We start from the raw sequence: 26,290 nt of genomic DNA on the forward strand, positions 1-26,290 counted from the left end.
AATGAATGAGTTTTCTTAGGATGACTGTGCTGTGCAGGTGTTTGTGTACGGATTGCATTTATCGCTGTTAGGGTTTACAGATTCTGTCAAGCTTTAGAATAGGGTCAATGCACTAAATATGTTGGTAGTGGGAATTCTTGTGCTGTGAAAGACTTCAGGAAAACAGCTGTCTGAGAGCATTGAAGGTAACCTGGGCATGTGGGCTGCCAACCTTTTCACTGATAGTCACTGCAGCTTATTAGAGTCACTGAGAGAGCCTCCTACTGTGGTGGGAGAAACAAGGCTGTCTTACCTAAGTAAAAATCAAAGTGTACTTGAAAATTGAAATTGTGCCAGAAGGCAAAAATAACATTCATGACATTAGCAGACTGGGGCTTGTCTAGGGGAGCAGAGAATTTGTATTCTGCCTCCAGAATGAGGCATCAGCAAATCCAGCTCCTCACCCCAAGTAGCAGTACACTAGTCCTAGTTTTCAGCATAAGCAGATGGTCAAATAACTTCAAAATCAGATTTAGGGATTGCAAGCCAAATACTGTATCCTTACGTTTTGCATTATAAGTTCACTATTTGGTAGTACAAATTGATTGTATGAATTTCAAATGATGCCTGGTTTGAAGAATATTTTTTCCTTGTATTAAATATAATACAAATATTCAAATGTTGAGGTCTGTTTGTTTTCTTGTTTGGTAATAACAAACTAGTGCAATGCATCAGCGCAAAAACATTTGTTGAACAAGTACTTTTTTGTTTGTCTGTTAATGCCCTAAATAGTAACAGTCAAATTAACAAAACAAACAAGAAACCAAACCACAACTTTGTGCATTTAGCTGGTATTTCAAAAGATGTTGAGGAGTGAAAGTTTTTAAGAAGAAATTATGAACAACGTGTAGAGAATGAATGCATTGCAGTTCCATAATGCACTTAGTTTAAACCAACCTTCTTTACCCCTTTTGAGGTTTGTCATTGTGTTCTTCTGGGTCATCTCTTGATGTTGTCAAGTACAATAGACTCTAATCTATTTCTTTTTATCCGAGGTTTTTATTTTTCTGCAGGTGGCCTAAATTGTCAGGGGCAAGGTAGAAGGTGATCTGTGCCCAGCATCACACTGAGCATAGTGTAGGCATAGACACGATGCCCAGTCTCCAGTTAGTCTTACCTGCATTCTTCTACAATGATCATTGTTTCTTTTGCTTTATCTTGATACAGCTGTCTGTCATGCTTGTGTTCTAGGGTTTTAAATGTCCTTTGCATATGTATTTACTGTAGTGGATTTGCAGTTCGGTTGTTGTCCTGTTTTGTAAAATTCTTGCTTTAAACTATGCACATGTCCTCATAGGGCTGTTGATAAATCTGAAATTTGGACATGTAGCCAAAAATTTTTTGTGGTTCACAATGTTTTAAACTTTGCTTGCTAGTATTTTTTTCCTAAAGTTAGGCCTTCTTTAAAAAAGAAATGGTGTAATTGCATAGATTGTTGCATTATCTAGTACTATCAGTTAGGTGGGATGTTGAACGCATGTGTAAAGATTACTTGTTAATTTGCTGCTTGTGTCTTTCAGATGTGTATTCTGGTTATTTTCTAAGCATTATGCCAGTTTTTTAGTAAGTAATACTTTAATATCTTGGGTAGAATCCTAAAGTGGTTTGGATTGGAACAAACCTTAAAGATCCTCCAGTTCCTCTCTCAGCCATAGGCAGAGGCACCTTCAACTAGACCAGGTTATTCAGAGCTCAGTCCAGCTGGGTCTTGAACTCCAGGGATGGGGAGTCCACAACCTCTCTGGGCAACCTGTTCAGTGCCTTAGCATTCTCACAGTAAAGATTTTTTTTTTAATATCCAATCTAAACCTGCCTTCCTTCAGCTTTAGGCCATTCTCCCTTATCCCATCACTATGTGCCATTGTGGAAAATCCCTTTCCACATAAGCCTGGTATTAAACTCTTTTTGGGCTATATGCAGTTCTGTGTTCTGTAGGTGCAGACTTAGAAAAATAATAATTTCCATTGGTTTAGATTAATCAATATTTATTTTACTATACTTTTTTGCTTATTTTCTATCTATGTGTAGCGTCGCTCGGTCCGCTCCGACTGAGTCGGGGACTTCGGGCACGCTATGATGGTAATAAAGAGAGTCTTCCACCAGGCGGGGTCTCTCAGGCGGCTTTATTCCGAGGGCTAATCGAGGGAAGGCGAGGAGGGCGAAGGGATGCAACCACTCAGAGGGCGAGCCAGCTCTGAGAGCCCCGAACCAGGGCGGGGCAGGGTATATAACAGTTACAGGGGAGGAGGGTCAAGGGGTAGAGCATCCAACCGGGTGAGGGTATGAGGGTGGAGTCAACGGAGAGTGACATGGCAACGGCCAACCGGGATAAAGGAAAGGAGTGGTTTCGGGGGAGGAACCAATGGGGGTACAAAGAACTTAGAACTTTCCAGAACAAAGGGAAGGAATACAAAATGATTGACATAAACTGGGGGAAGGGAGAACAGATGACAGACAACTTGGGAGGCGGGAAAGCTACACATCAGTGGCCTCCCATGGTAATGCAGGGAGGTCACTAGCCACACCCCCTCCCACATCTCCCCCGTCTTTATTAACTAAATAAGCGGAACCGAAAGTCTTAACTAAATATTGTTTGAAAATGGCTAAAGCAATAAAAATAAGGAAAATAATAACTAAAATCCAGATAAGTCCTTTAACGATGGGGGCTGCCCATCCGGGGATGCCCCACTGCAAGAATGTCTTGTCTATAGGGTCAGCAGCCGATGGATTCTCAGTCTTTAAGTCTTTTACTTGCTCTTTTATCTGTTGGATGTGGGCCTGGATGGATTTGCTTCTCGATGACAGATTGAAGCAGCACAGCCCGTCAAAGTCCTCGCAGCTGTGGCCATGGGCTAAGAGTAAGAAGTCTATCGCAGCCCGATTTTGTAGGGTTGCGTGCCTGGTGGTCTGTTCGTCCGCCAGAAGGTCTGAGAGGGCGGCCGACGTAGCGTTGGCATTCTTGTTTACCCAACACTCCAGGTGAGAAAGCTCACCAAGGGCTTTTGCTGCTGCGTACCATGGAAGGAATATGGACGCAGCGATTCTCTTAGTCTTGCCCCAATTGTACAACTGCGAATCACAATTTGAATCGAATTGGTCGTATGAGCGTTTTTTGCGGGCCAATTGTTTTTCCTTCCTCCATTCTAAAATCTGGGTTTTATTTGGAGTGAGAGTCGCAAGCTTGCCAAGGCTGCATGGTCCTCCCTGGAGCCGAGATGGGATGCCTGACCATACTCTGTCTCCACAGATAAGAAACATCCCCTTGGGCAACACCTTAGGACGTGTGGAAGAAATCGAAACTACCTGGCTGGTGTAATTGCACCAGGTTTGGCTATTATATTTTTTGCTTAACGGTGTTACATCCTTTCTGTATGTATTCTTGGCCAAGTCAAGTCCATGCCAATTCTGACTTGGCCTTCTATAGTAAAATTTTACGCAGTATTCTGCGTGAGAGGACCCCAGCAGGTCCAATTCTTGGGGTTCCTCTTTACTATTAGACAAAATTTTTGTCCACTCGTCCCAAGTGTCAACCGGGTTAAGTCTCTTACCCGTGGTTCGGAGTAGGTCGGAGTTGAAAACTGGCCAATCGTCGGCAACCAGGGGAACCCCCACCAGGCATGTGGACAAGGGGTTGTCCACACTGCCCATGGCCAAACATAGATTGTCCTGCTGCAAGGACTTGGCGAGCGTGACCCACACGTTCTCTTTCGGCTGCTGAACAATCCAGCCGTCCGCCGCTTGTAGCCACAGGATGACGAAGGCCACGGCGACGGCCAGCTGGGTGCAGTGGGGCGATTCCTGATGTTTCTCCCGGATTGGTGACATGTGGGCAGCCATCCTTATTCTAATAACGCAAGAGAAAAACGTAAATAACAGAAGAGGTTTGGTTCCCTCCCCTCCCAGCTCCCCCTTTTGGGTTAAAAAGAAACAAATTAGGGCACAGGGGTATAGGGGAAGCGGGTGAGGTAAGGGGGTAAGGGAAAGGTAACTGGAGGGGATGGGGTATCTTTTGATGCCGAGTCCGGTGGGTGGTACAGTCTGGTGATGAGGACTCGGGACACCAAGTTGGGACGGCTCCCGGTCATCTTCTTCTTTCGTCTTCTCCACGCGACTGCGTCGTCCGGTGTCGTGGGAGACGCAGCCTGTGGGTTCGGTGGCGACGGTGGTTCTGCAGCTGGGGCATCTTCCAAGAATGGCTTCACGTATTTCCCCGGAATCCACTTTGGGCCATGAGCTGTTGAAACACAGGCATACCCTCTCCCCCAGGTTATTAAGGGAAAGGGCCCTGTGATGGCTCGGGATTCCGGGTCCCGGACAAGGACCGGTGGGCGCTCCTTCAAAAGTGCTCGCGTGGTGTTCGTAAAGTGCCTGATGACGGGCGGGTCTGGCTCACGGTCGGTGCAATTTAAGAAATTCAATACATAAAGTGCTTTGCAAAGGCGCTCGACCGGAGTCATCGCCAGCGCCGCGTCATGTTGCTGATCGAGCAATCTTTTGAGTTCTTTGTGGGAGCGCTCCACTATGGCCTGCCCTGTGGGATTATGCGGAATGCCGGTGGTATGTTTGATACCCCATTGCTGCAGAAACAGTTCGAATTGTTTTGAGGTGAGTCCCGGGCCGTTGTCGGTTTTAATTGCCTTCGGGACTCCCAGTGTCGCAAATGCCATGAATAAGTGTTTTTTCGCATCCTTCGTTTTTTCTCCAGTATGGAGAGAGGCGAAGATGGCACCTGAAAATGTGTCCACTGACACATGTATGTATTTGAGACGGCCAAAAGCATTGTAGTGTGTCACATCCATCTGCCACAGCTCCAAAGCTCCCAGTCCCCGGGGGTTAACCCCTGACGCCACTGGTGGAAGGGCGAGGGACTGACAGCTGGGGCAAGTGGCGAGGATGGCCTTGGCCTGTTCCTTTGAGATTTTGAATTGCCTGGCAAGGGCAGGAGCATTTTGGTGGAAAAATGCATGACTGAGCCTTGCCTGTGCAAAAATGTCTGGGATTGTATTAGTGAGTGAATGTACCGAAGAGGATGTGGCGATGATCGCTGCTAAATGGTCTGCCCTCCGGTTACCCTCAGCGATGGCTCCTGGCAGGTCTGTGTGCGCCCGGACGTGCATTATGTGATAGGGTTGCTCGCGGTGGGAGATCAGCCAAATTAATTCCGTGAGCAACCCGAACAATTTTTTGTTTTGAATTTCTTTGAGCATGGCATGTTCTGCCCGCTCTGCTATCCCGGCAACATACGCCGAATCAGTAACTAGATTGAAAGGCTGTTGGAATTTTTTGAATGCTCTCACGACCGCAGCAAGTTCTGCGATCTGGGGGGAACCCTCAACGATTTGGATGTCAGACTCCCACTTCTGACTCTCCGGGTCCTTCCAAGTGATCACTGATTTGTGGGATTTTCCTGACCCATCAGTGAACACGGTGAGAGCATCTTTAATTGGTGTTTTACTTTTGTAAGATTTTGGGGCCAAATAGAAGGTATCCTTAAACAGTTTATGTTTAGGATAATGTATTGAGATCTGGCCAGGATAGCTGTCTAAGGAAATTTGGAGGTTTTCATTTGTTTGTAGAAGAGACTCCAATTGCTCCAGATTTAAAGGGACATAAATGCACGCCGGATCGCACCCTGCGAGGGTCCGGAGGCGTTGCCTGCCTTTAATGATGAGTTTGGCCATCAATTCAGCGGGTGTGGAGATGGTCTTTGGGGGCTGGTGCGGAAGGAACAGCCACTCGATGATAAGGAGTGGGTCCTTACGCCCAGCATCCCACTGAAACAGCAACCCATGGAAGTTTGGGCACTTACCCAAGATGGCAAGGGTAATAGGAAGGACCCGGTCCACACGGTGCGCCTGGCGGGATCTGATGGCCTCCGCAACTCTCTCCAGGGCTCCCTTCGCGGCAGGTGTCAGCTCGCGTGGAGAAGCCAGGTCGCCGTCTCCTCGCAGGAGTTCGAAGAGGGGCGCCAGTTCCTCCGTGGTGAGTCCCAGGAGAGGTCGGATCCACGTGATGGTGCCGCAGATCTGCTGCAGATCCCGCAGGGTCCGTGGGTCGTTTTTGATGGTCACAGACTGGGGCGCGACGGTCCTTCCTGTGATGGTGATGCCCAAGTACTTCCATGGGGCGGAGAGCTGGATCTTCTCCTCCGCAATCTGAAAACCCGCATCCTTGATGGCTTTTATTGTCTTATTAAGTGCTGCGCGGAGGTAGGTGGTCGTCTCCGCGCAGACAAGGACGTCGTCCATGTAATGTAATATGACGGCTTCAGGGAAAAGCCGGCGGACTGGCGAAAGAACCTGTGCTACAAAGGTTTGGCAGAGCACTGGAGAATTTTTCATTCCCTGGGGCAAGGTGGTCCATTGATACCTTTTATAAGGTTCCGCCCGATTAATTGATGGAACGGAAAAGGCGAACCTGGGGGCATCTCCAGGATACAGGGGGATGTTAAAAAAGCAGTCCTTGATATCAATGACTGCGAGCTGCCAATCCCGGGGAAGCATGGAGGGTGAGGGAAGCCCAGGCTGGAGGGGGCCCATGTCTTCAATGACATCATTTACCCTGCGGAGGTCCTGGAGCAGGCGCCACTTGTCTTTGCCTGGTTTTTTAATTACAAAGACAGGGGTGTTCCAAGGGCTGGTGGAGGGTATTAAATGCCCAAGGCGCACCTGCTCCTCTACAAGTTCGTTGAGCGCCTTTAATTTTTCCTCCACAAGGGGCCACTGATCCACCCACACCGGAACATCGGTCTTCCAATTCAACGGCGGGGAGGTGCGCTCCGCAGTGGCCCACACTAAAAATCCCACGCAGGGCTAGGGATGTCAAGGCGGGCACCCCACTGGGACAATACGTCCCTGCCTAATAGCATGATATTGGAAGAAACCACAAACGGTCGAATTGTGGCTATTTGTCCCTCTGGACCCTCCACACTTACCAAGCGTCGGCTACGCATGGAGTTGACAGCTCCGCCCACTCCGGAGATTGTGCCACAAGGGGGCACTAACTCCCAGTCGCGGGGCCACTTTGCCCTGGGAATGATGGTGACATCCGCCCCAGTGTCTGCCATTAGGTCCATCGCCACCGACTTTCCCTGTAACGAAAGCACAGTCCGAATTATAGGTCTTTCTTTAGTTACGTTTTGAGTCAGAAACACATGAATGTCCTGTCCAGAGTTCCGTTCAGAGAGGTCGTTTGAGTCCAGCAGATAGAGCAGCGCGAAGGGGAGTCCTCTGCCCAAGGTGTAGGGGGGCTCATGGCAGGTGACCGAGACCGTTACCTCGGACCCCGGTGGGACACACACCACTTCAGGGATGATGGAAATCCTGTCGGGTGTGTGCCTTGCGTCTCCGACGATGAGGACGGTCGCTTCGCCCTGGCAGTGAGGGGGCTCCAGGAACCCCGCGGGGACTCTCACCAGCTCCTCATCCTGGAAAGTGACAGTCATGGAGCTCTTGAGGACCCGGCGGCGGCCAGGATCTAAGTTGGCCGTTCTTCGGAGGAGGCGAAGTCCGTCGTCGGTGCTCCGCCAATCCTCCGAAACTGTCCCCTGGGCCATTGGTCCTCCCGGATAGTAGGGAGGCTCGGGCGCTGAGAAGGGCCATTTGTTGTCCTCACGCGGCCCCTCCTCGCGCTCCGCAGCCCGTTTCCCGCCGGCTGGTATGGCGGGAAAGAGTTCCTGGGTGGGGGTCTTGGGGAAGGCATATACGGGTTGTAAAACTGCTCCGGGGGCCAGTGTGGACAGTTCGCTTGTATGTGGCCCATCTGGCCACACCCGAAGCAGCGCACAGTGTTCATGTTTAACATTGCCTCCCCCACCCCTTTACTCACTGCCATTGCGACCGTCACCTCGGTTGATGTTGCTTTGACGCATGCCTCCACCATCTGAGAGATGGTGGGCTCGGGGTCCTGCGGCAACGCCCTCAAGATCTTCTTGGTCTCCGCAGAGGCGTTGGTCACTGCCATCTTTCGGAGGAGCTCTTCCCTCGCCGCAGGGTGCTCTATCTGCCTGTCTATGGCCTCTCTGAGGCGGTCGACAAATTTGATAAACGACTCGTCCGGTCCTTGGAGAATGGTTGAAAAACTTTGGGAGGGAGTTCTGCCGTCCGGTATTTTCAGTAGCGCGGCACGGCCAGCCTCTCTGATGTCATCGAGGAGCGCAATTGGTAGTTGGATTTGGTCCTCTGGCTGGCCGAACTCTCCATCTCCCGCAACAGCCTCCATTACCTCATCACCCGTGCCCAGGGTCGCTGCCAGGTTGTGCTTTATAATGAGAGGTTTCAGTAGCTTTTTCCACTGAACCTCCCAAAGCAGCAGTTCCGTGGGGGACAACAGGGATTTGGCAATGTACTTGATATCATGCTGTACCAGTGTCCGTCCGGAAAAAGTAAGGTCCAGTACATTTTTAAAGAATGGCGACTCGCGGCCATAGTCCTTTGCCGCTTTCCTCAGCTCCTTCACCTCAGCGTATGGCACTTGCTCCCACCGGGGCCGCTTTCCCCTCTCCCTTATCACCGGTGCCGCAAAAGGCCCAAGGTCACGGGCCAGGTCTAGGTCCCCGTCCTCGATGGCCGCTGCCCGTATCTTGGCCCACCCGCCTCCCGACCTAGGTGTGGGCCGGGGGCTGTCACTGCCCTCATCCTCTTCGGAGGATGAGGCATGACGGGTGAGGGCCTTGAACCTCTCCCTGACCGTTGGGCTCCGGTGGCGTGGAGCCCTACAGGCCAAGATGGCCTGCTTCCGGCCAGGCCGACTTCCGGTTCCGGTAGCGTGGGAACCGGAAGTGGCTGGAGAGGGGGAGGCGGGACTAGGCCCACCTCCCGGGGCGGGGCCTTCCGGCAGGGAGTTCCCACCCACAGGGGCGTGGCCTTCCTGTAGGCCGGTCCCTCCCACCGGGGGCCCACCCAGGGGCGCGGTCAAGGGGACGGAAGGGGCGGGTCCCGACGATGACACCATCGACGCATCAGACGGGGCGGGACCCGACGCAGGGGCGGCACTCGACGGAGGCGGGGTCAATGGGGAAATGGCGGGAACCCGAGGGGAGTAGGGAGGAGCTGGGTCGCCATTTTGTGGCGCTTCTGATGCCAGCTCGGCCATGCGGCCGGCGCCATTTTGTGATGTATGCTGGCACAGATTAGGAATTGAACAGCAAGGTTTTAAACTGGGGACAGGGGTCTGAGGGTCTTGGGACGAGGAAAGGGTCGAACTGGGGTGGCCAGTCCCAGGTCGAAAAGAGGACAGGATGGGACGGGGAGCAGCAGGGAGACGGTGGCAACCCTGTGCCGGACTTTGGCAGGGTCTGCCGCCCGACCCACCCTTAAGGGAAAAAGGGTTAGGAGTGGGGGGGACGGAATGAGGGTTAGGAAAACTGGGGGCCCAACTCTCCCGTTTTTGTTTAAATAACGTAAAAATGGAATGAAATAAAGGAAAGAAACGTCCCACTTTAAAATTCCCCTTAACTTGTAAATCGTATAATAAACGCCCAACTTTTCCCCAGAACTGAACCGAGTTAAAATCTTCCTGCGCAGTGTCAGGAAGGTGGTCAAAAATTAAGTTAATTAAGGCTTTTAAATCCCTTTTGTTAAAAGAAATATTTCCCAGAACGAGGGAGGACTTAACATGGGAATAAAAATCCCGCCGAGCCGGAGACATACGGTTTCCCATTATGTCAATACGGCTAAAAAATTCCCCAAGGAGGCAAAGGAAAACAGAAAAGGAAAAGAGACGGGGTCAGGTGCCAGACGGGGCACGAAAAACTCACCACAAAGGACGCCCGTCGAAAAGAAGATAGCCTCAAAGGGGGGTGGAAGCGCTGCAGGTCCGGAGTGCGAGGGAGCTTCACCGAAGCTGCTGTTCCTGCTCCTCCGGGTGTCTGCAGCCCACGAGGCGAGGGGTCTTCCGAAAACGAAGCACCGTCGTCCGTGGAACCACGTCCGAACGGCGCTTGAAGTCCTCGGGCAGCCGGCTCACGGAGTCGAAGCTGTCGAGGAGACGCTCTCCGCTTGACTCCGTGCAGGGGTCAGCGTGTTCGGGCGCCAGTTGTGGCGTGGCCGGTCCGCTCCGACTGAGTCGGGGACTTCGGGCACGCTATGATGGTAATAAAGAGAGTCTTCCACCAGGCGGGGTCTCTCAGGCGGCTTTATTTCGAGGGCTAATCGAGGGAAGGCGAGGAGGGCGAAGGGATGCAACCACTCAGAGGGCGAGCCAGCTCTGAGAGCCCCGAACCAGGGCGGGGCAGGGTATATAACAGTTACAGGGGAGGAGGGTCAAGGGGTAGAGCATCCAACCGGGTGAGGGTATGAGGGTGGAGTCAACGGAGAGTGACATGGCAACGGCCAACCGGGATAAAGGAAAGGAGTGGTTTCGGGGGAGGAACCAATGGGGGTACAAAGAACTTAGAACTTTCCAGAACAAAGGGAAGGAATACAAAATGATTGACATAAACTGGGGGAAGGGAGAACAGATGACAGACAACTTGGGAGGCGGGAAAGCTACACATCAGTGGCCTCCCATGGTAATGCAGGGAGGTCACTAGCCACACCCCCTCCCACACTATGAGCTGTAGTCTTAAGGCAGGATGCTTTATGAAAGGTTCTATTTGCAACCTGCTCTGGCAAGATGACAGAGTTAAGGCACTTTCCTTGATCTTGAAAGCACTCCAGATTCAGCTGTATTGTTCATTACAAGGATTACTCGGTGTCTTCATCTGTTGAAATAACTTCTTTTTCTCTCAAAGTAACTCAGAGTAGACAAAATCACACATTTTTGTGACACATGGAAGTCAATTGTGTTGATATTGATATTATGAATAAGAGTCTTCCTAATTTATGAAGGCTTCATGAGTTTGAATTTTGTGTCTGGTGTATGGATGTTGCAGGGTTTATTTTGTCAGGGTATAAATAATAATGTTTCTTCTTGTGAAATGTGTCTAAATATTTTTTTTTCTTATGCCCCTTTTTTTTTTTTTTCTTTCTGAAAGATGGAAAATTATTTTAAGAAAGAGTTAGAAAAGCTGATGATATAAATGTTGCTATGTATTTACATAATTTTATTTTGGGCACTTTGTGTCCAACTTTATGCAGTTTTGAAAGCAGCCAGACCTACTTGAAAAGCTTTGAAAGGGCTGGAAACCTCTTTCATTTCTTTATTTTATTAAAGATCCTGGAGGTCTCTACTTCTCTTTGATGTATAAAAACAACAGAAGCTTCTTTGATTGAAGGAGATACATAGATGTTGGCTCATTTCTAGTGTTTTCTCAAAATAATTCAAAGCAGGTATTTTAATGAATGAATGCTATGCTTGCAAAGATCTGCAAATGTAAATTCTGTTAAAGACAAAAGCTTTTCTGCAATCATCTTGATGGACTAAAGTTGTCTGTCAATCAGGAGCACTCTAGACTTTTAGATTAGTGCTGCATAAATAAGAAAGTAAAGCATATTGGTATGGATTCCCACTGATCTTTGATCTGCATGAGTATTTTGAATACAAACTGCTCATTATGTTCTCTATTTTTTTTCCCCCACTACATAGATATTATAAATGTAGGTATAGGCTAGTAGCTTGTTACTTATGAGCTTATGGCATTTTTAAACTTTTTATGCTCTATCTTACACAAAATATTACACTGTTTAAGTTGCACATTTCATATTCCAGGAAGGAAGTATCTGCTCTATACAAGTCCAGAGATGATTCAGAAAAATTAGTTTTTCCTTACTGCTATTGCTGGACAATGCCTTGCATGGCTTTGCTTTATTTCAGAAAAGTCAAATATCTTTAAGTTGCTTTTCTAGAATTAAATTGCTCTAAGTTTGGGTATTGGGATCTAATATATTCAGATATTCCCTTCCAAGCTTTTAGACATCTTCTAAATATGAATTTGAAAATAAGTTTCAAATAGAATGATATTGAAGTCTTCCTGAATCCAAGGGTAACAAGCTGCACAACAGGACGGCAGTAAGAATGGCCATTCAGCAGTCACCTGAATCCTTCATCAGTATTGGCTTGAAATACTTGCCTTAGTGTCTGGAGAGATCTGAGCTATGCGAAATAGAATGTGAATTGCGGAGATTTATTTTTAGATTAAAAAAATAATATTAAACAATATTATTAAGGTATCTCTTGCATGGAGAAACAGCAGATATTCCTCACGATATATAGTTGCTAAAAATGCCTTTGAGTATTCATTTACTTTCCATTTACTCAAAATTATCTAAGAGTCTCTACTAATGACTAGTGCAAACTAGTGATCGTGGCTTTAGTTCAAGCTGTGCTTTTTATCAGTGTCTCACATGGCCCTTAACTGCTTGGTTTTGCTTCTTCCAAGACTGTGGTTGGTGTAACTTGAAGAAGCAAGGCAGAGAGTAATGCCATTAACATAATATAACAAAGAAATAACATTATGACAAAAGTTTTAAAGATAAAATTACAAATTACTTCTCCCATGATTCAGACACTTCTTACCTCTAATGGGCTGCAGCAGAAAAAAGGAGGCTTGGTTTTTAATTTGGTTCTAAACTTGGTGGTTAATGATGAGAAAAAAATTAATGTGTATACAGGCATACTCAACCTGAGTGGTGTGAAAACTCTTGCCTCTTCTTGGATATCATACTGTTTTTTAACAATAATTAAATATTGTCCACTACTCTATGGAGTTTTTTTCAGATGAAAAAGGAAAATTAGTTTGGGAGAGATGCTGCATTTAATGTTATCCGTGTTATAATGAAGATCAGGTAATGTATTTAGCACCTGTATTCCTCAATCCTCACAAGTATGAGAAATTGCACAAAAAATGTATTAAGCAAAATGGGGATAAAGGCCAAGAAAATCTGCCATTTGTAAGAGTGTAATGCTTAAAATGACAATTGATATATAAGTTTCAAGATTTTTGCTGAAATTAATGGATTTTATTAATTGTACTTTTCTAATGGCTTTCTTCTTCCCTAGGCACGAGCTTTAACGCCTCAGACAGCAGAAACAGACGCAATAAGATTTTTGGTTGGAACACAGTCTCTTAGATATGATAATCAGGTAATTTTTCCATCAAATGTCAGTTGTAATTTTTACCACTTTTTGTAACATTTTTCCAATATCGTCCCTTTTCCTTTCTCCCCCTATTGAGCATGAGCATTGATAGTCAAGTTCAAGGATTCTGTGGGTAGAATGTAATGACACTGGTAGGAAAGGGAGGTGAATGAAAGCTTTGTGTATTTTCCAAAAATCATATCTCTCTTCTAAATTGTATGACTAAATCAGATTGGTTTAGTAAAGAAACTGCCATGTTTTTGTTAATTAGAATCTATAGATGCTCTGGAGCTATCTTTAAATCCCTGAAGAGATGCAAAGTAAAGCAAAAGTCTTTTAGCCTTAATTGCTTCTAATGGGACTCCTGATACGTGCACAGTTCAGTGTACATGATGCTTCATAAACTGGATTTTTCAATATTCATTACTGGAAATCAGCTATGTCCTTTCTCATCATTCAGACAATTCAAACTAAAATTTGAGTGACTTTCATGGCTCAGTTTCTATTAGGCCGTTTCTTCTGAGGTTAAGTGTATGAGTTGTAATTTTACAGCAAATTTAATTTTTGTGACTGAATTTCAGTAGAAATCATACTGAAACAAGTTATTGAGGCTGAAAGGGTTAGCAGGTTGTACTGAGTGCAGGTGGCACGGCTTGGGTAGCAGGAGAGCTGCAGTGGTGGCCTCTGAGAAGAGGCCAAGGGTTGCCTGTGCCAGACATGGCTGGTTCCAGTGAATCCACTTCAGGACACAGGTGAGTCAGTTTCCCATGAAGGCCCTGGGCTGAAGCAGAGGAACTGAGTGAGAGCAAAGAGCATCACAGAGAAAGCACCCATAACCACTACTGCCCCACATCCCCCTGCCCCATTTGAAAGGAGCAGAGGAGTCTGGGTTGAAGTTCAGCCTGGAAAGTGGGGGAGAGAAGGTACTTGTTTATTTTAACTCTCAATGAACTAATTCATTCACCCAAGTCTGTTTTGCCCAGAATATTAGTTAGTAAGTGACCTCCCTGTCTGTAGATTGTCACATAATCTCATTCCTATTCTTTCTGTTCTCCCCCTGTCTTTCCTGGGGAGAGCAGGTGTCTGGGATGACCAACTCTTTTGAAAATGGCCTGTAATGGGCTGCCATCGCTTGGTACTATAGCTTTGGGACACGTAAAATGTCAATTTCCAGTGAGGTTTTGAGTTCATTACTCAGTGATAATACTGGATGAGAGTCAAGAAAAGTTACTCCCAAGGAATAAGAGGGATGGAATATTCAGTTTATTTACATTTCAAATAATACTTGGGCAAAGAGTAACAAAAGAAGTGGCAGACACACTTAGTTAAAATTAAAAATTCAATGCACACGATTATATTTTTGATTGTTCTGTCTCTTGCTCTTCAAATATTTGGTATAATGTGTTTTTGGTTTTTTTTACTGTGATTTCTGTGATGGTTTTACAACTTGCTCAGCTAATTAAATCCTGATATGAAATTGTTGTTGAAGAGTGGGTCTCACCAGTTGATAGCAAACAGATCTTTAATAATTTAAATTTTCTGATTTGGGTAAGTTTATTTGGTATATGCTATGTCTTTTGGAAATGTTTGTGTATGTTTCAATTTTGAGTATGCTTTTCTTTCTCTGGTGAATAACATTAACAATAGAAATGCAGGACAATTTCAAGTGTATTCACAGATGTTTGGAGGTTATTGGCCTTTAGCTGTGCCTCAGGCCATAATTTCTTCTCAGTTAGTTCCTCAATCCCCAAAAAGTGCCCTAGGCTCAGCTCATTATAACTTAATTCAGCACTAGGTTCTCTACATTTGCTTAAAAACTTTTTTAGTTACCTGACCAAACTTATGAGCTTTCTTGCAACACTTAATACTTTACTAAGTCCTGCACAGCAAGAGGTTTTATCATGTGCAGATTATTTCTTCCCTTCTGGTCATGGGCAGGTGTAGTGCAAATGAAAGGGCAATAATTTTACAGCTGGCCTCTGTACAAATGATACCTTGTGCCTCACTGAGGTGTATTGCTGTATAAAGCAATTCTAGGTATTCATAGGAGAATATATTTTAGGTGAAAATAATTTCCTATTATTACTAGTATATCCTTTCCTTTCAAAGGAAAGGAAAGTTTTTATAAGATTTTACATTATGTTAATATTTGACATATTAATAGTGCATAGTACTTGGCATTTGGTCCATGCTGCAAATGGTTTAAGTAGTAGCATGACTAAGTATTCTGTATGGTGTAGGTTTGGAACTTTTGTCCTCAGTACTTTCATTGTTGCTAGACTTTGTGTTTATTGCATGCATTGGAAATATACAAGTATGTCATTTATTTTTTCCTCATTCTCAGAACTCTTCAAGTTATTTTCAGTCTTATGTCTTACAACTTAAAATACTTATTTTCATTATTTATATAGTGCATTGCATCTGCTGTACTCAGCACCTCAAACCTGGGTTCTGGGTTCAGTTCTGGGTTCCTCGCTGCAATGGAGACTTTGAGGTGCTGGAGTGGGTCCAGAGAAGAGTGATGGAGATGGTGATGGGGTGATGGGTCTGGAGCACAGCTGAGGGAGCTGGGGCTGTTTATTCTGGAGAAAAGGAGGCTGGGGGAGGGGTGGGGCTGTCTTATCATTGTCTACAGCTACCTGAAAGGAAGTTGTGCCGGGTGGGGGTCGGTCTCTTCTCCCAGGCAGGAGAACAGGGCAGGTGAGAAGAAATAGCCTTAAGTTACACCAGGAGAAATTTCAGCTGGATATTAGGAAAAATGTTTTTATGGAAAGGGTTGTAAATCATTGGAAAAGGCTGCCCAGAGATGTGGTGGAGTCATCATCCCTGGAAGAGCTCAAAAAAGTGTGAAGTTGAGACCTGTATTGCAGCTTCTGTATTTTGAGAAAATTTTCTGTACTTCTGCATAGCTAAGATTTTTGCAATGATTCAGTAGTTAGTTTAGTTAACTTGATTCAGACATGATGATAGGATAACTCTTGGCTTTTTTTTTTCCTCTTCATTGTTCAACCAACTTTGAAAATTAATTTTTAATGAGGATACAGTTCTTCAAAATTTGAGTCTTCTAAAATTATTTGCCCACTGTTGAGCTTAGGAGAATTAGTACCACGAATAAAGTTCCTTCTGTACATTATGCCAGGCCAAAATCTTCCTAAATTCCTTGTACTTCTGCAGCAACCATAGAAAAACAGCTGACTAAAAAAAGGGAGGGAAAAATGATAGACCTATTTAAAAAAAAAAACACATAGCAAAGAAACCTGCAACAAACAAAAATGAAAATAATAAAAAGCAACTTAGTTCTGTCTTTTAAAAATATTATCTATATATTTGAATATTGTTGTTTTTCTTCATCTTAAATACTTTGTTTCCATATAGTATGAAAAGACTAGATTTTTATCTTGGTAGTGATATGTGACTGCTAAAGTGAACTGTCAGTGTCTTACTGAGTGTAAAGTACTTGCTTCAAAGAAGAGTCCTTTCCCTCTCTCTCCTTCTTTCTTTGTAGATAATTTGAATTTTACAATTTGGATACAGAATTGATGCAGATATTTAGACTAAGGATTGTAATGTTGTTATTTTTGTTTATTACTATAACGAGTGTTGAATTGTAATACGTGGCTTATTTACTATTAGCCATAAAATGAAAAATCACCTTCAGGCTTTAAGTTGAAAATTGAGAAATAAGTATGGTATTTCCTCAAACAGGGAAAATTGCTTGTGTTTTCCCAGAATAGTTAATCCTGCGTGAAATCAATGATATAGTAAATTGTTAGTATAACAATTAATTAAAGTAGATATCGGTTATAAAAATCCCATTAAATTGTTCCATGCAGTCATTGTGTATAATTAAGACCCTAATGTTCTATTTTATTGTATTTGCAGATTCACATCATAGATTTTGATGATGAAAATAACATTATAAACAAAAATGTTCTCCTTCATCAAGTGGGTGAAATTTGGCACATTAGTACAAGTCCTGCTGATAAAGGTATACTTGCAACCTGCTACAATAAAAGTAAGTCCTTTTTAAATATGCTCAACTTGTACAAGTGCTTTGGTATTTTTGAATGTGTAAAGTTTGAACCTCTAGCTATGTGTAGACACTCTCAATTGGAATTATCAACACAGATTTCTAAAAAAATCTGTAGCGCTTTTACCCATACCTCATTTTTGTCATATCCTTAGGTTACCTTGGTTAGAAGTCAACTTCTGCATTCATATTAAGAAAAGCCGCAAAATGAACCTTATGCTTGGCTGATGAATGCAAAGCATGGCAAATAAAATATATTCCTGTTACTTTAAGCATAATTGTTATTGATGTTTGCTTTTGAAAGTGCAAGTAAATCTCTTTCAAAATATGCTGGCATCAACCTTTACTTAAAACTGCAGATGAAGTTTGTATATAATGTTATTTTTCATATGTGAAATGCAGGTATGCCCACAGAGAGCTACAGCTTCTTATCTAAATATTTCCTCAGTAGGAATGCTCCTTGTCTAACCTTACCATAAGTGCACTACTATTGAGATTAAGGATCTCTGTGCAATTCCTGAGTGAGACAGGTGTGAAGATTTTCTGTCATAAGGCTTGAAAAATCCACTAGCATCACTTGGGGTAGAGGATGATTTTTCTCTCTGACAAGAAATCTGAGATGTCAGTTGAAATAAATATTGTCTAGTCAATATTAGTCTGTTCTTGCATGAAAAAGCAGTCCAAGAGTATACCAATTAAGGAGTGAGTTTCAGGCTTTGTACATCTGTGAACAGTTGTAGAGATGTGCGGTCCTGCTGTTCAGCCTTCTGGTTGTACTAGGGAGAGGATTCCAGGATTGCTTAGTTCTCCTAATTCTTTTGGATTGAAATAAAATTGCTAAAATTTGAGTTTCTTTCACATATCTTAGGTGATTTTTAAAATCAATGATCAAAGATAAGTAAAGTAGATTTTTCAATTGAAATTATTGTGGGCCTTTTGATTGAGAGCCTTTCTGTGAGATTTCCAATTTCCTTTATTTGACCTAATAAATCATATGAATGTTTTCTATTCCAGATTATCTGTGTTCTAGATCTAGTTTATATGATTTCTTAATATTAAGCTCTGGTTTTTCTTCATGCATCTTATGTTGGAATTATCATCCATTAACATTCTGCAGAAAATACTGACTCTAAATGGCAATGTATAGAACTGAAAGTACAGTGTGGGGTTCTGTAATAAGGGATACTGAGTTCAGCAGACAACTTATTTCAAGTAGCAATGCAGCCAAATTAAGCAGTCGAAACCTTTACAACCCTTAATGTACTGCATTTCTTTTTTGTTCTCATTGAACTACAAGTCAAATGAGATGAATGAGATGATGCTTTCAGGAACAGCTGTAAGTACTGTGCCCATCCTATGTGTCTGGGCCCAGCAATTCTGTTAAGACTTGAACATTGTTGAAACTGGGAGATTGAAGAAATGTGAGATGTGTCCATTATTAATAGCTGTTTTTTTGAAGTTGCTTAAAGAAGTGATAAAATGTGGCATTGAAGAAAGTGGAATTACATACATTTTCCATTTCCTCGCTCACTGGATGAGCTAATGGAATAGGGTGAAATTTCCTCCTTTATATTAGGAAAGGTATTGAGTTTTATTTTACTCTTGCATATTTGCAAAGAGTTATAATAACTGAGGTATGAAAAAAAGATGTTGTAGGTGCAAATAGAAGGGCACTTTTTCACAGCTTTTCCTGCTCTTGGATTTTTGGTAAGAGGAATTTGCCTTTTATATAGGAAGTTTGGGGAATATAAATTTCTTTTTTTAAATGCAGTGAAAATCTTTCCATGGTATCCAGTTGTTATCATCACCTGTTATGTTATTGAGACATCAAAATTTTTTTACTTAACTCCTTGATAGTTAATACTACTATCTGAAAGTCACAGATGGCAGCAATCTTGCTCTATGTTTTGAAATACAAATTTTAAGGTGCTGGTTTGCTTCTCTTTTTTCATGAGGGGATAAAACTTAGCAAAATAATGTAATATGTAAAGCTTTTTGATAATTTCTTCTGAGTGCTAAGAATTCTGTGAGGGAAATGGGTGTGCGCATTCAGCTGGTAACAATGGGTTGTCTCTGGGCTCAAGGTTCAAACAGAAAGTTAAGGCCATCTCTGTGAGTTTGAGAAGAGTGCTGTTGTAATAATACTTGGAAGTTTTTACTGCTCTGATTGAGAGATGCTTTCAGTTGATATACCAGAAGTCTTAATCAAAACTCAAAAAATCCTCTCATATGGGGAAGTTACTACATTTGATTTGGTTTTGTTGGTTTTTTTTAATTTCAAATACAGTATTTTTAACTACTTCTATGAAATCCCACACCATCATGCTATGATTTAAGGGTTTTTTCCTATGTGTGTGATATGTAAATGTGTATGGGTTGTTTTCTCCTGAAACATGCAGGTAGGAAACCTCATTCAGAAGTAGAAACAATCTAGCCTTGTCACTCTCGGGGAGTATGATTTTTTTAAATTTTTTTTTTAATTCCTGCCTTCAAGGATATGTGAAATATTTTTACTCGTCCTTGACTTGTAAGTGAAAGGGGCATAAAGAGGTAGAACTTTAAATGTATGTAGTATTTATTACACCTAATGAAGAACGAAGTAATGTACTTATGGGTCAACAAAAAGTAATTTCCTTGTTGTCCACTAGATTATTTTCTTTAAGTGCTTACTTTTGATAAAATCAGATTTTTTGCCCCTAAATTACTAAACTTGCAGCAATCACAATTCAGTCATTGTTTTGAGATGAGCTTTTGCTTTTAGAAACTCTAGGCAAAATATGTCACAAGTGCCAAGTATAGCATATTTCCATGATAGGATGCAGATTCTCCGCTCATATTTTTTGCTTTACTGCCCTTTTACATAAAGTCCATCAGAATATTTATTATTTACTGACATTGATTCTGCATATCTTTACATACTATGCTTTCAAGAAAAGAAGGTTCCCCTAAAAAGTAAAAATAAGATGGCTCAGATAACTTTCTTGTTCACAAGAAGTCACAGGAAAATTTAAGTCCTTGCTGAATATGTAATTTGGCAACTATATTCTCTAAACAGTCAGTAAAGTTAAATCAAATGGTGCTCTGTATTCTTTGTTCAAGATATTTTACTAGAGTATCAATGTACAATTAGGTCTTAAAAAGGAAAATACCTTCCTGACTCTGAAGTCAAAACTAAGGAAACAGCCTTTTTTTGTTAGCATCGGTATTTACAACTTTGTCTAATTTTGACATTGCGTTATTAATAAAGCCTTGTATTTTTTCATTTTCAGTTATGACATTAACTAGAATACTAGTGGTTCTAGTAGCATTGGAGCAATTGTGTCTTTGGATATTAACCAGAGGTTCCATTTTCTAGGACATTTTTTCTTAATATAAAGAAAAAATGGTGGAACTGTGTCTCCCCTCATGCTCCTCCTCATGCACATACTTCAGAAATACTGACTTAATCACATAATTACAGAGGGAGAACTTGACTCAGTTCCTGCCTCAATCATAGCGGTTTCCCCCCCTCACTGATCATGAATATGCCACTTAGGAAATTTTATACTGTTAAAACTGATAGTATAGGAAGATGATTTTGTTCTCAAGTGATAGGCTTACTTGTTATGTATAATCTTGTCCAACCAACCTCCAGAAAAGGTCATGAATTTGCTATGCTGGCTGCACAACACTTGCCTGTGCTACACATTTCTAATTCACTCCCCAGTGCAGTGTGCTAGAAATGTATTAAGACCATCCTGGTATAACTGACATTGCCAAGAGACAAGATGTGTCTTCAGGAGACACTGAGAAGTAGCTCCTCTTTTTGCAAATGTGTTTGCAGCTAATTGATGTTGTGCAAATTAGGAATGTTGAATTTTATCACAGATTCCCTAAGTGAAGAGAGAAAGTACATAAATATATGCAAGAAGCTAGGTATAAAAGGAGAAAAGAAGGATTATAGTCTAAATATCTCGGGGACAGGGGAAGAAGGCTTTGTAAAATTAGTATCTGAGGTATCCAGAAGAACTCAAGCACTATTAGTCAGTTTTGTGACATGTTGATGCACGTTTTTATCTTCTACTACAGCAAATCAACTGAATTAAAACGGGTGTTGTTTTCAGGTTTTTTTCCTCTTGAAGAGAATAAGATTGTTACTGACAGCTTTAAAGTAGGTAAAAATCAAGGGGAGAAATTAGTTTGGTAGCTTCTAGCTTTAGAAGTTAAATTAGATTGTTAAAGTTCAGTATGAGACTGAACTTTAGGTCTTAAAAAAACTAAAAGGTTGGATTCTTGAGAGAGCAGTGCAATTTAGAGGTGGTTTTTGAGTGATGATAATAAAAGTGACTATGAGCTAGAATGCTACAGTTGCATTATAATTTGTTTAATGCCTAATCTCTGAAAATTTACATGTGCTTTTTTGCCTAAGATACTTACTAATATTCTAAAGTTATGTTCAGCAAAGCAGAAATCATATAATTTGCTTTATAGTAGCCCAGAATTAAAATGGAGGATGCTGTATTTAGTGGAAAATCCCTGTCAGAATAATCCTAGGAACTTTACACATTTCTTCTTTTTTGCTGTTCTGACTAGTTGTAGTTAGTTGACTATTCTCTTTTTTATTCCTTTCATGAAATTAAAATTGGACAGAAGTGGCACTTGTAAAAAGTGAATAAGAAAGGTGACAACATAATTAAGGAGATCATAGCATTTCTTAGTAGAAATACACATTTAAATACCAGAAAAGAAGAATTATGGGGTGGGTTGAGGGTTAAAAATGTACCCTCCAAATAATGATATGAACCAGTAAGAATAATGGTACAGTAAATATGATAAGTTTAAAAATGAAGATAAATTAGTCTTCAAGAAGTTGGTTACTAACCAAATGCTCTCTTCAACTGCTAGGGGGAAAATCATTTCACATGTGTATTCCTACTGCAAGTTTGAAAGAAGCTTGCTTCATTATTCAGAAGACCATCCTAGCCTACTCTAGGATAATTTTTTCATTGTGAAAATGTGAATTGACAAAACCCTATAAATCACACTGAAGAGGAGTCACTTGAGAACTTGAACAGTGGAGACCTGACAAAGTGCTAGACTCCATTGGAAAATTTTCTGCATTACAGTCTCAGTATTCCTCAAGTTTCAGGCTGTAGCAGGGGAATTCAAAAAACTGTTTCGTGAACTTTTAATAATGTTCTGAGGCAACAAGAAATAGCAACAGTCAGCGGGCTGGAGTGTGTTTAATAATTTTTATGTGTAAAGTAGGTGATGGAAGCTTCAGCTCTAGAATGGCTAAAGAAATTTGAATCCCTGTATTGCTACAATGTGATTAATATGATGTTGGCTAATACTTGGAAATACGTTGATGATGCCCTTTTTGTCATTCCAGCTTATCATACAATAAATTCATAAATTCTGTTATGAGGTGTTTGAAAAATTTCTAAGTTAGGTGGGTGTGCAGTGGTGGATGCAGGTTTTCTGTGGGTTTGGGGGCTTGGGGGAGTCATGCCTTGAATTTGCTTTGTTTCATACAGAACTTTTTTTTGATCTGTTGCCTTGTTTATGCATCCCTCCCTGTCTCTCACCGGCTGCTTGAAATTGAGGCAGACTATTTCCTGTGGACTTATAAAGTAAACTTCAGTTACATCATTAAAGGAATGGGGAATTCAGGGGGATTTTTCTGTAAGCTGTTTAAAGAGCTCTGCAGCCATTTGCCAGTTTGCCAGCAATGGATGGCTTCTTTCTGAGTGACTCTTGGATATGGGCTCTGTGGACCAGAATAAGTAAAGAGGTTGAAATGAATGATCATGGTGATGAATTTGGGGAAAGCTGTCATTCTAAAATAATGTTTTATAAATATAATTAGAGTTTATACAGCGTTATTTGCAAACCCTGAATATAACTTTCATTATATCCTATAAGCTAGAATTAATCCCCAGATTTATGCATTGCTCTGAGATACAGATGAATCTATTTAGCATGTCAGCAGAGAAACTAGTGGCTTGTTTGGATTTTGATACTGTATAATGGCCAGCTTGGGTAGTTACTGTGTTCTGTTAGATGTTCTACAGAAACTTAGCAATGGTAAAATAGTTTGGGAAGTCACAGGCTAAGGGAAACTGCTAGTGGGTTTGCATGATATGATGGGGAGATAAAGAAAGGAAATAGAAAAACTATCCAGATCAAAAACCCTGCATAGATGGAAAATAGTTTGCCTGCTGAACTTCCAGTTGGATCTGGGTAGTGGTCTCCATTATTGCAAAGGTGAATTTTTGGGATGTGATTGTATGCAGCTACCCTGGGTGCAGGAGAAAGATATGCTTGGAGGGGCAAGAGTAAAGGACCATAACTCACAACATGATTGTACACAATTGTACTGTTGTTGTCACAGTTCTAATAGGGGAAATGCCTGCTGAAAGACAAAGTGAGGAAATTAAGGTGGTGGTAGAGTTGGAGAAATAAGAAGATCCCGAGGAAGGCGATCCCGAAAACAGCTAAGGGATATGTGAGAGTATGGCATGGTAAAATGTCTTTTGGGCAGTCAAAATATCTTTTGGGCAGTCGGAGGCTTGAGAAATGTTAGAGAAAACATCCTTAGGTGTTAGCAGACATTTAAGGTCTGTCCATACAAAAATGTATTGTTGTGGTTAAATGTCTGCATGTTTTGGTTTTTGATTTGCATTTCTTGTTTTGCATTTTGTTTCTTCTTTATCTGTGGAAACTTCTGCTATTTTCCTGTTTTTCTTCCTTTCTGTGGCATTTACTGAAAGGATTGGTGAAATAATTTGCCAAGTCTTATATTGTTGGATCTAACTTATAATTTTGTTGCAGTAAGATGAACAGTGGTCTAGTGACTTCAGCTTCTCTTTTAGCTGTTTTAAACTGTGCCAACAAACTAAACAGAATGATTATGCTGATTGTTTATGCAATTGTGAATTGGATTGCAAAGGGTATTTTCATGACCACAAGAGTACTTTTATGTAATTGAAAACCTGAAAATTAATATGTCACAATATAGGCAATGAAAATAACAGCATTAAAATCTGATGTTTGGAATGATTTACTCTAATGATATCAGGTAAAGGGAAGAAGCCAATGTGGAAAGTGTGCATGTGAGCTGTATCAACACTGAAAACAATTAAAAAAAAACAACCCTTACCTGCTAGTTTGTGAAGTATAGAACTTGCTGGCTATGAAAGTCTTAATGTTGAATAATCAGGTTTTGGTATCAATCAGCTGACTGCATGTTTGTTGGGGTTTTATTTTTGTTTGTTTGTTTTTCTTTTTTTTTACAGCAATATTATAATTTTTTGCTGGAAATTGTAACCTGTAGAGTAAAAGAAATAATCTCAGGGTATTAGACTATTATAAGGTTATGTATGTATTCCAATAACTTGGAACAGGGCCATGGCATTGACCTAGGGACTAACTTGCAGTAGAGCCTACTGTTAAACTATGAGGGTGCTCCCTGAGCAGTTTTGGTGTGGGCCAAGTTACAGTGTACTTTCAGACAATGATGTAGTCCAGGAAGTTCATTAGTAGCTGGAGTGTTGCCTCCTTCTTTTAACTTAGCCTGCAAAAAAATTCAGCTTGCTTGTGCTTTCTGGCCGAAGGACTGGAGACCTGTACTTGACATTATTTTAAGTTGCCAAAAAATAAAATACCTGCCATAGTTCTTCATTGCAGACTTCTATAAAATATGGAGACTGTTTTGGAGAATGTATTGAAGAGAAACATGCAAATACTTCCGAAATTAGATTAAAGATGTGATAAAGATGTATATAAAATAAATAATGGTATGAAGATCTGATCAAGAATTTCTGTTCTGCTGATCTCAATAATATAGTGGTTCTGTTGTGTGGCTTATTCCACAAAATAAAGAGTAATCATTTTAGAGATAATTTCAGCCTTCTAGAGAAGAGGATATTTTGAAATAGTTATCCTTTTTTGTATAGCATTTTTACAATGTCGGGTGCTATGGGGTGGTTTTGTTGTGATAAGGATTAGTAGGTGTTGTGGAGGTTCTTAAATAATCTTGATGAATTAAAGCAAAAGCTTCATGCTGCTCAATTTGAAGAGAATATTTAATTACTGGGTATTACATGCATGCATTCATTGAGGCAAAATTAAGTTTCTAGCAATGATAATTGTCTTAATTTTTACTAGTTCTTTCTTCTGAAGAAGGTAGTTCTTTTCTATCTGCTTTCAGATACCAAATGCTGAATCAGATCATGAGGTGGAGTAGTTTGCCAGCTTGATGATTTCTGAGTTCATAGAAAGGCTTATCAGGTTTTCATGGGGCTGTGAAACAATCACTTCTCTTTTATTCTCAGTGTCCTTTGTAAGGATGCCGATGTTTTGCTGACTTCCTTATCTTATCTACTGCTGCATATTAGACTTAGAAGACTGTCAGTTTTGATATGAAGAGCTTTTTCCTAAACTGTAACTACCACTTTTAGAATACAGCATCATGTTGGGATGGCTTGAACTGATTTTCTCTACATGCATTAACTAACTTTTGTAAACAGAGGAGCTCATCTTTTGGGTCTTTCTATTTTCACCTTTTCCATGACATGAAATTACCTGAAGTGTCAGGTCTGCAAGACTAGGTAATTGACACTGTTATACTAATAATGCTGTTTCAGGAGCTCACAGTGGAATGCTTCCTCTGGTTTTAACTTTGGCCTTTAAGATAAATCTTTGATTTAAATCCATGAGATAAAGATAGATTAATTCCTTTCACTAGGAAGAGGTAAAACTAAATTTAAAAGCAGAATCTATTCTAAATTTAAAAGTGTAATTAGTAAGTTCCTATGTTGCTGTCATCTTTTGTATTTGTGCTTACCCCTGCTTCTCCTAAGAATTCAAATTCATATTCAAATCCATGGAAACATATGTGGAAACACATTTTTTGTCTTAGTTCAAATGTATTTTTAAACTCCTACAAAAATAGGTTCTCCACTTCTGTTTCATGTAGGGACATAGAAAGCCACCAGAGGGCAAAAGGAAGTGTGACAGGACAAAGCTGTTACCTGCAAATTTCCACATGCAGGCAGGCATGTGTGTGCACACATCCTGGTTTTCACTTGCATTTTGTCATACGAGATAGGTGCCCTGGTGCAGTGGTTATGAAGACTTCATACAAATAGCTTGCATTTATGGATTTAGTTCATGCAAACACAAAACTGGTATTTAATTTTGTTGGAAATAGTTTGCCTTTAA

General features: G+C 41.7%; 2 protein-coding genes across 13 annotated transcripts in view; one reads left to right on the forward strand and one right to left on the reverse strand.

Annotated features, from left to right (window-relative positions):
• The window catches only part of EIPR1 (EARP complex and GARP complex interacting protein 1), a 229,024-nt gene that overhangs the window by 4,133 nt on the left and 198,601 nt on the right, over positions 1 to 26,290 (forward strand). For all 12 annotated transcript variants that reach the window (XR_012054672.1, XR_012054671.1, XR_012054673.1 and 9 more), the window contains exons 2-3: positions 12,979 to 13,062; positions 16,939 to 17,071. Coding sequence is in view for 4 of the 12 variants with exons in the window: in XM_072926024.1 (XP_072782125.1) it covers positions 12,979 to 13,062; positions 16,939 to 17,071 (217 nt within the window). In the remaining 8 variants the exon portion in view is untranslated. The remainder of the gene's footprint in view (positions 1 to 12,978; positions 13,063 to 16,938; positions 17,072 to 26,290) is intronic.
• LOC140683508 (uncharacterized) lies at positions 2,143 to 9,908 on the reverse strand. The gene is made up of 2 exons (XM_072926022.1): positions 9,797 to 9,908; positions 2,143 to 3,883 (listed from the first exon to the last, which is right to left on the reverse strand). Exon 2 carries the CDS (start codon positions 3,874 to 3,876, stop codon positions 2,515 to 2,517), a length of 1,362 nt encoding a protein of 453 aa, XP_072782123.1. The 5' UTR covers positions 3,877 to 3,883; positions 9,797 to 9,908; the 3' UTR covers positions 2,143 to 2,514.

Source organism: Taeniopygia guttata, chromosome 3 (genome assembly GCF_048771995.1).
Source record: "Taeniopygia guttata chromosome 3, bTaeGut7.mat, whole genome shotgun sequence".
Lineage (NCBI taxonomy): Eukaryota > Metazoa > Chordata > Aves > Passeriformes > Estrildidae > Taeniopygia > Taeniopygia guttata.

Coding starts and splice junctions, on each gene's coding strand:
- LOC140683508 (XM_072926022.1), bottom strand. CDS start 3,876: ATGGCTGCCCACATGTCACCAATCCGGGAGAAACATCAGGAATCGCCC.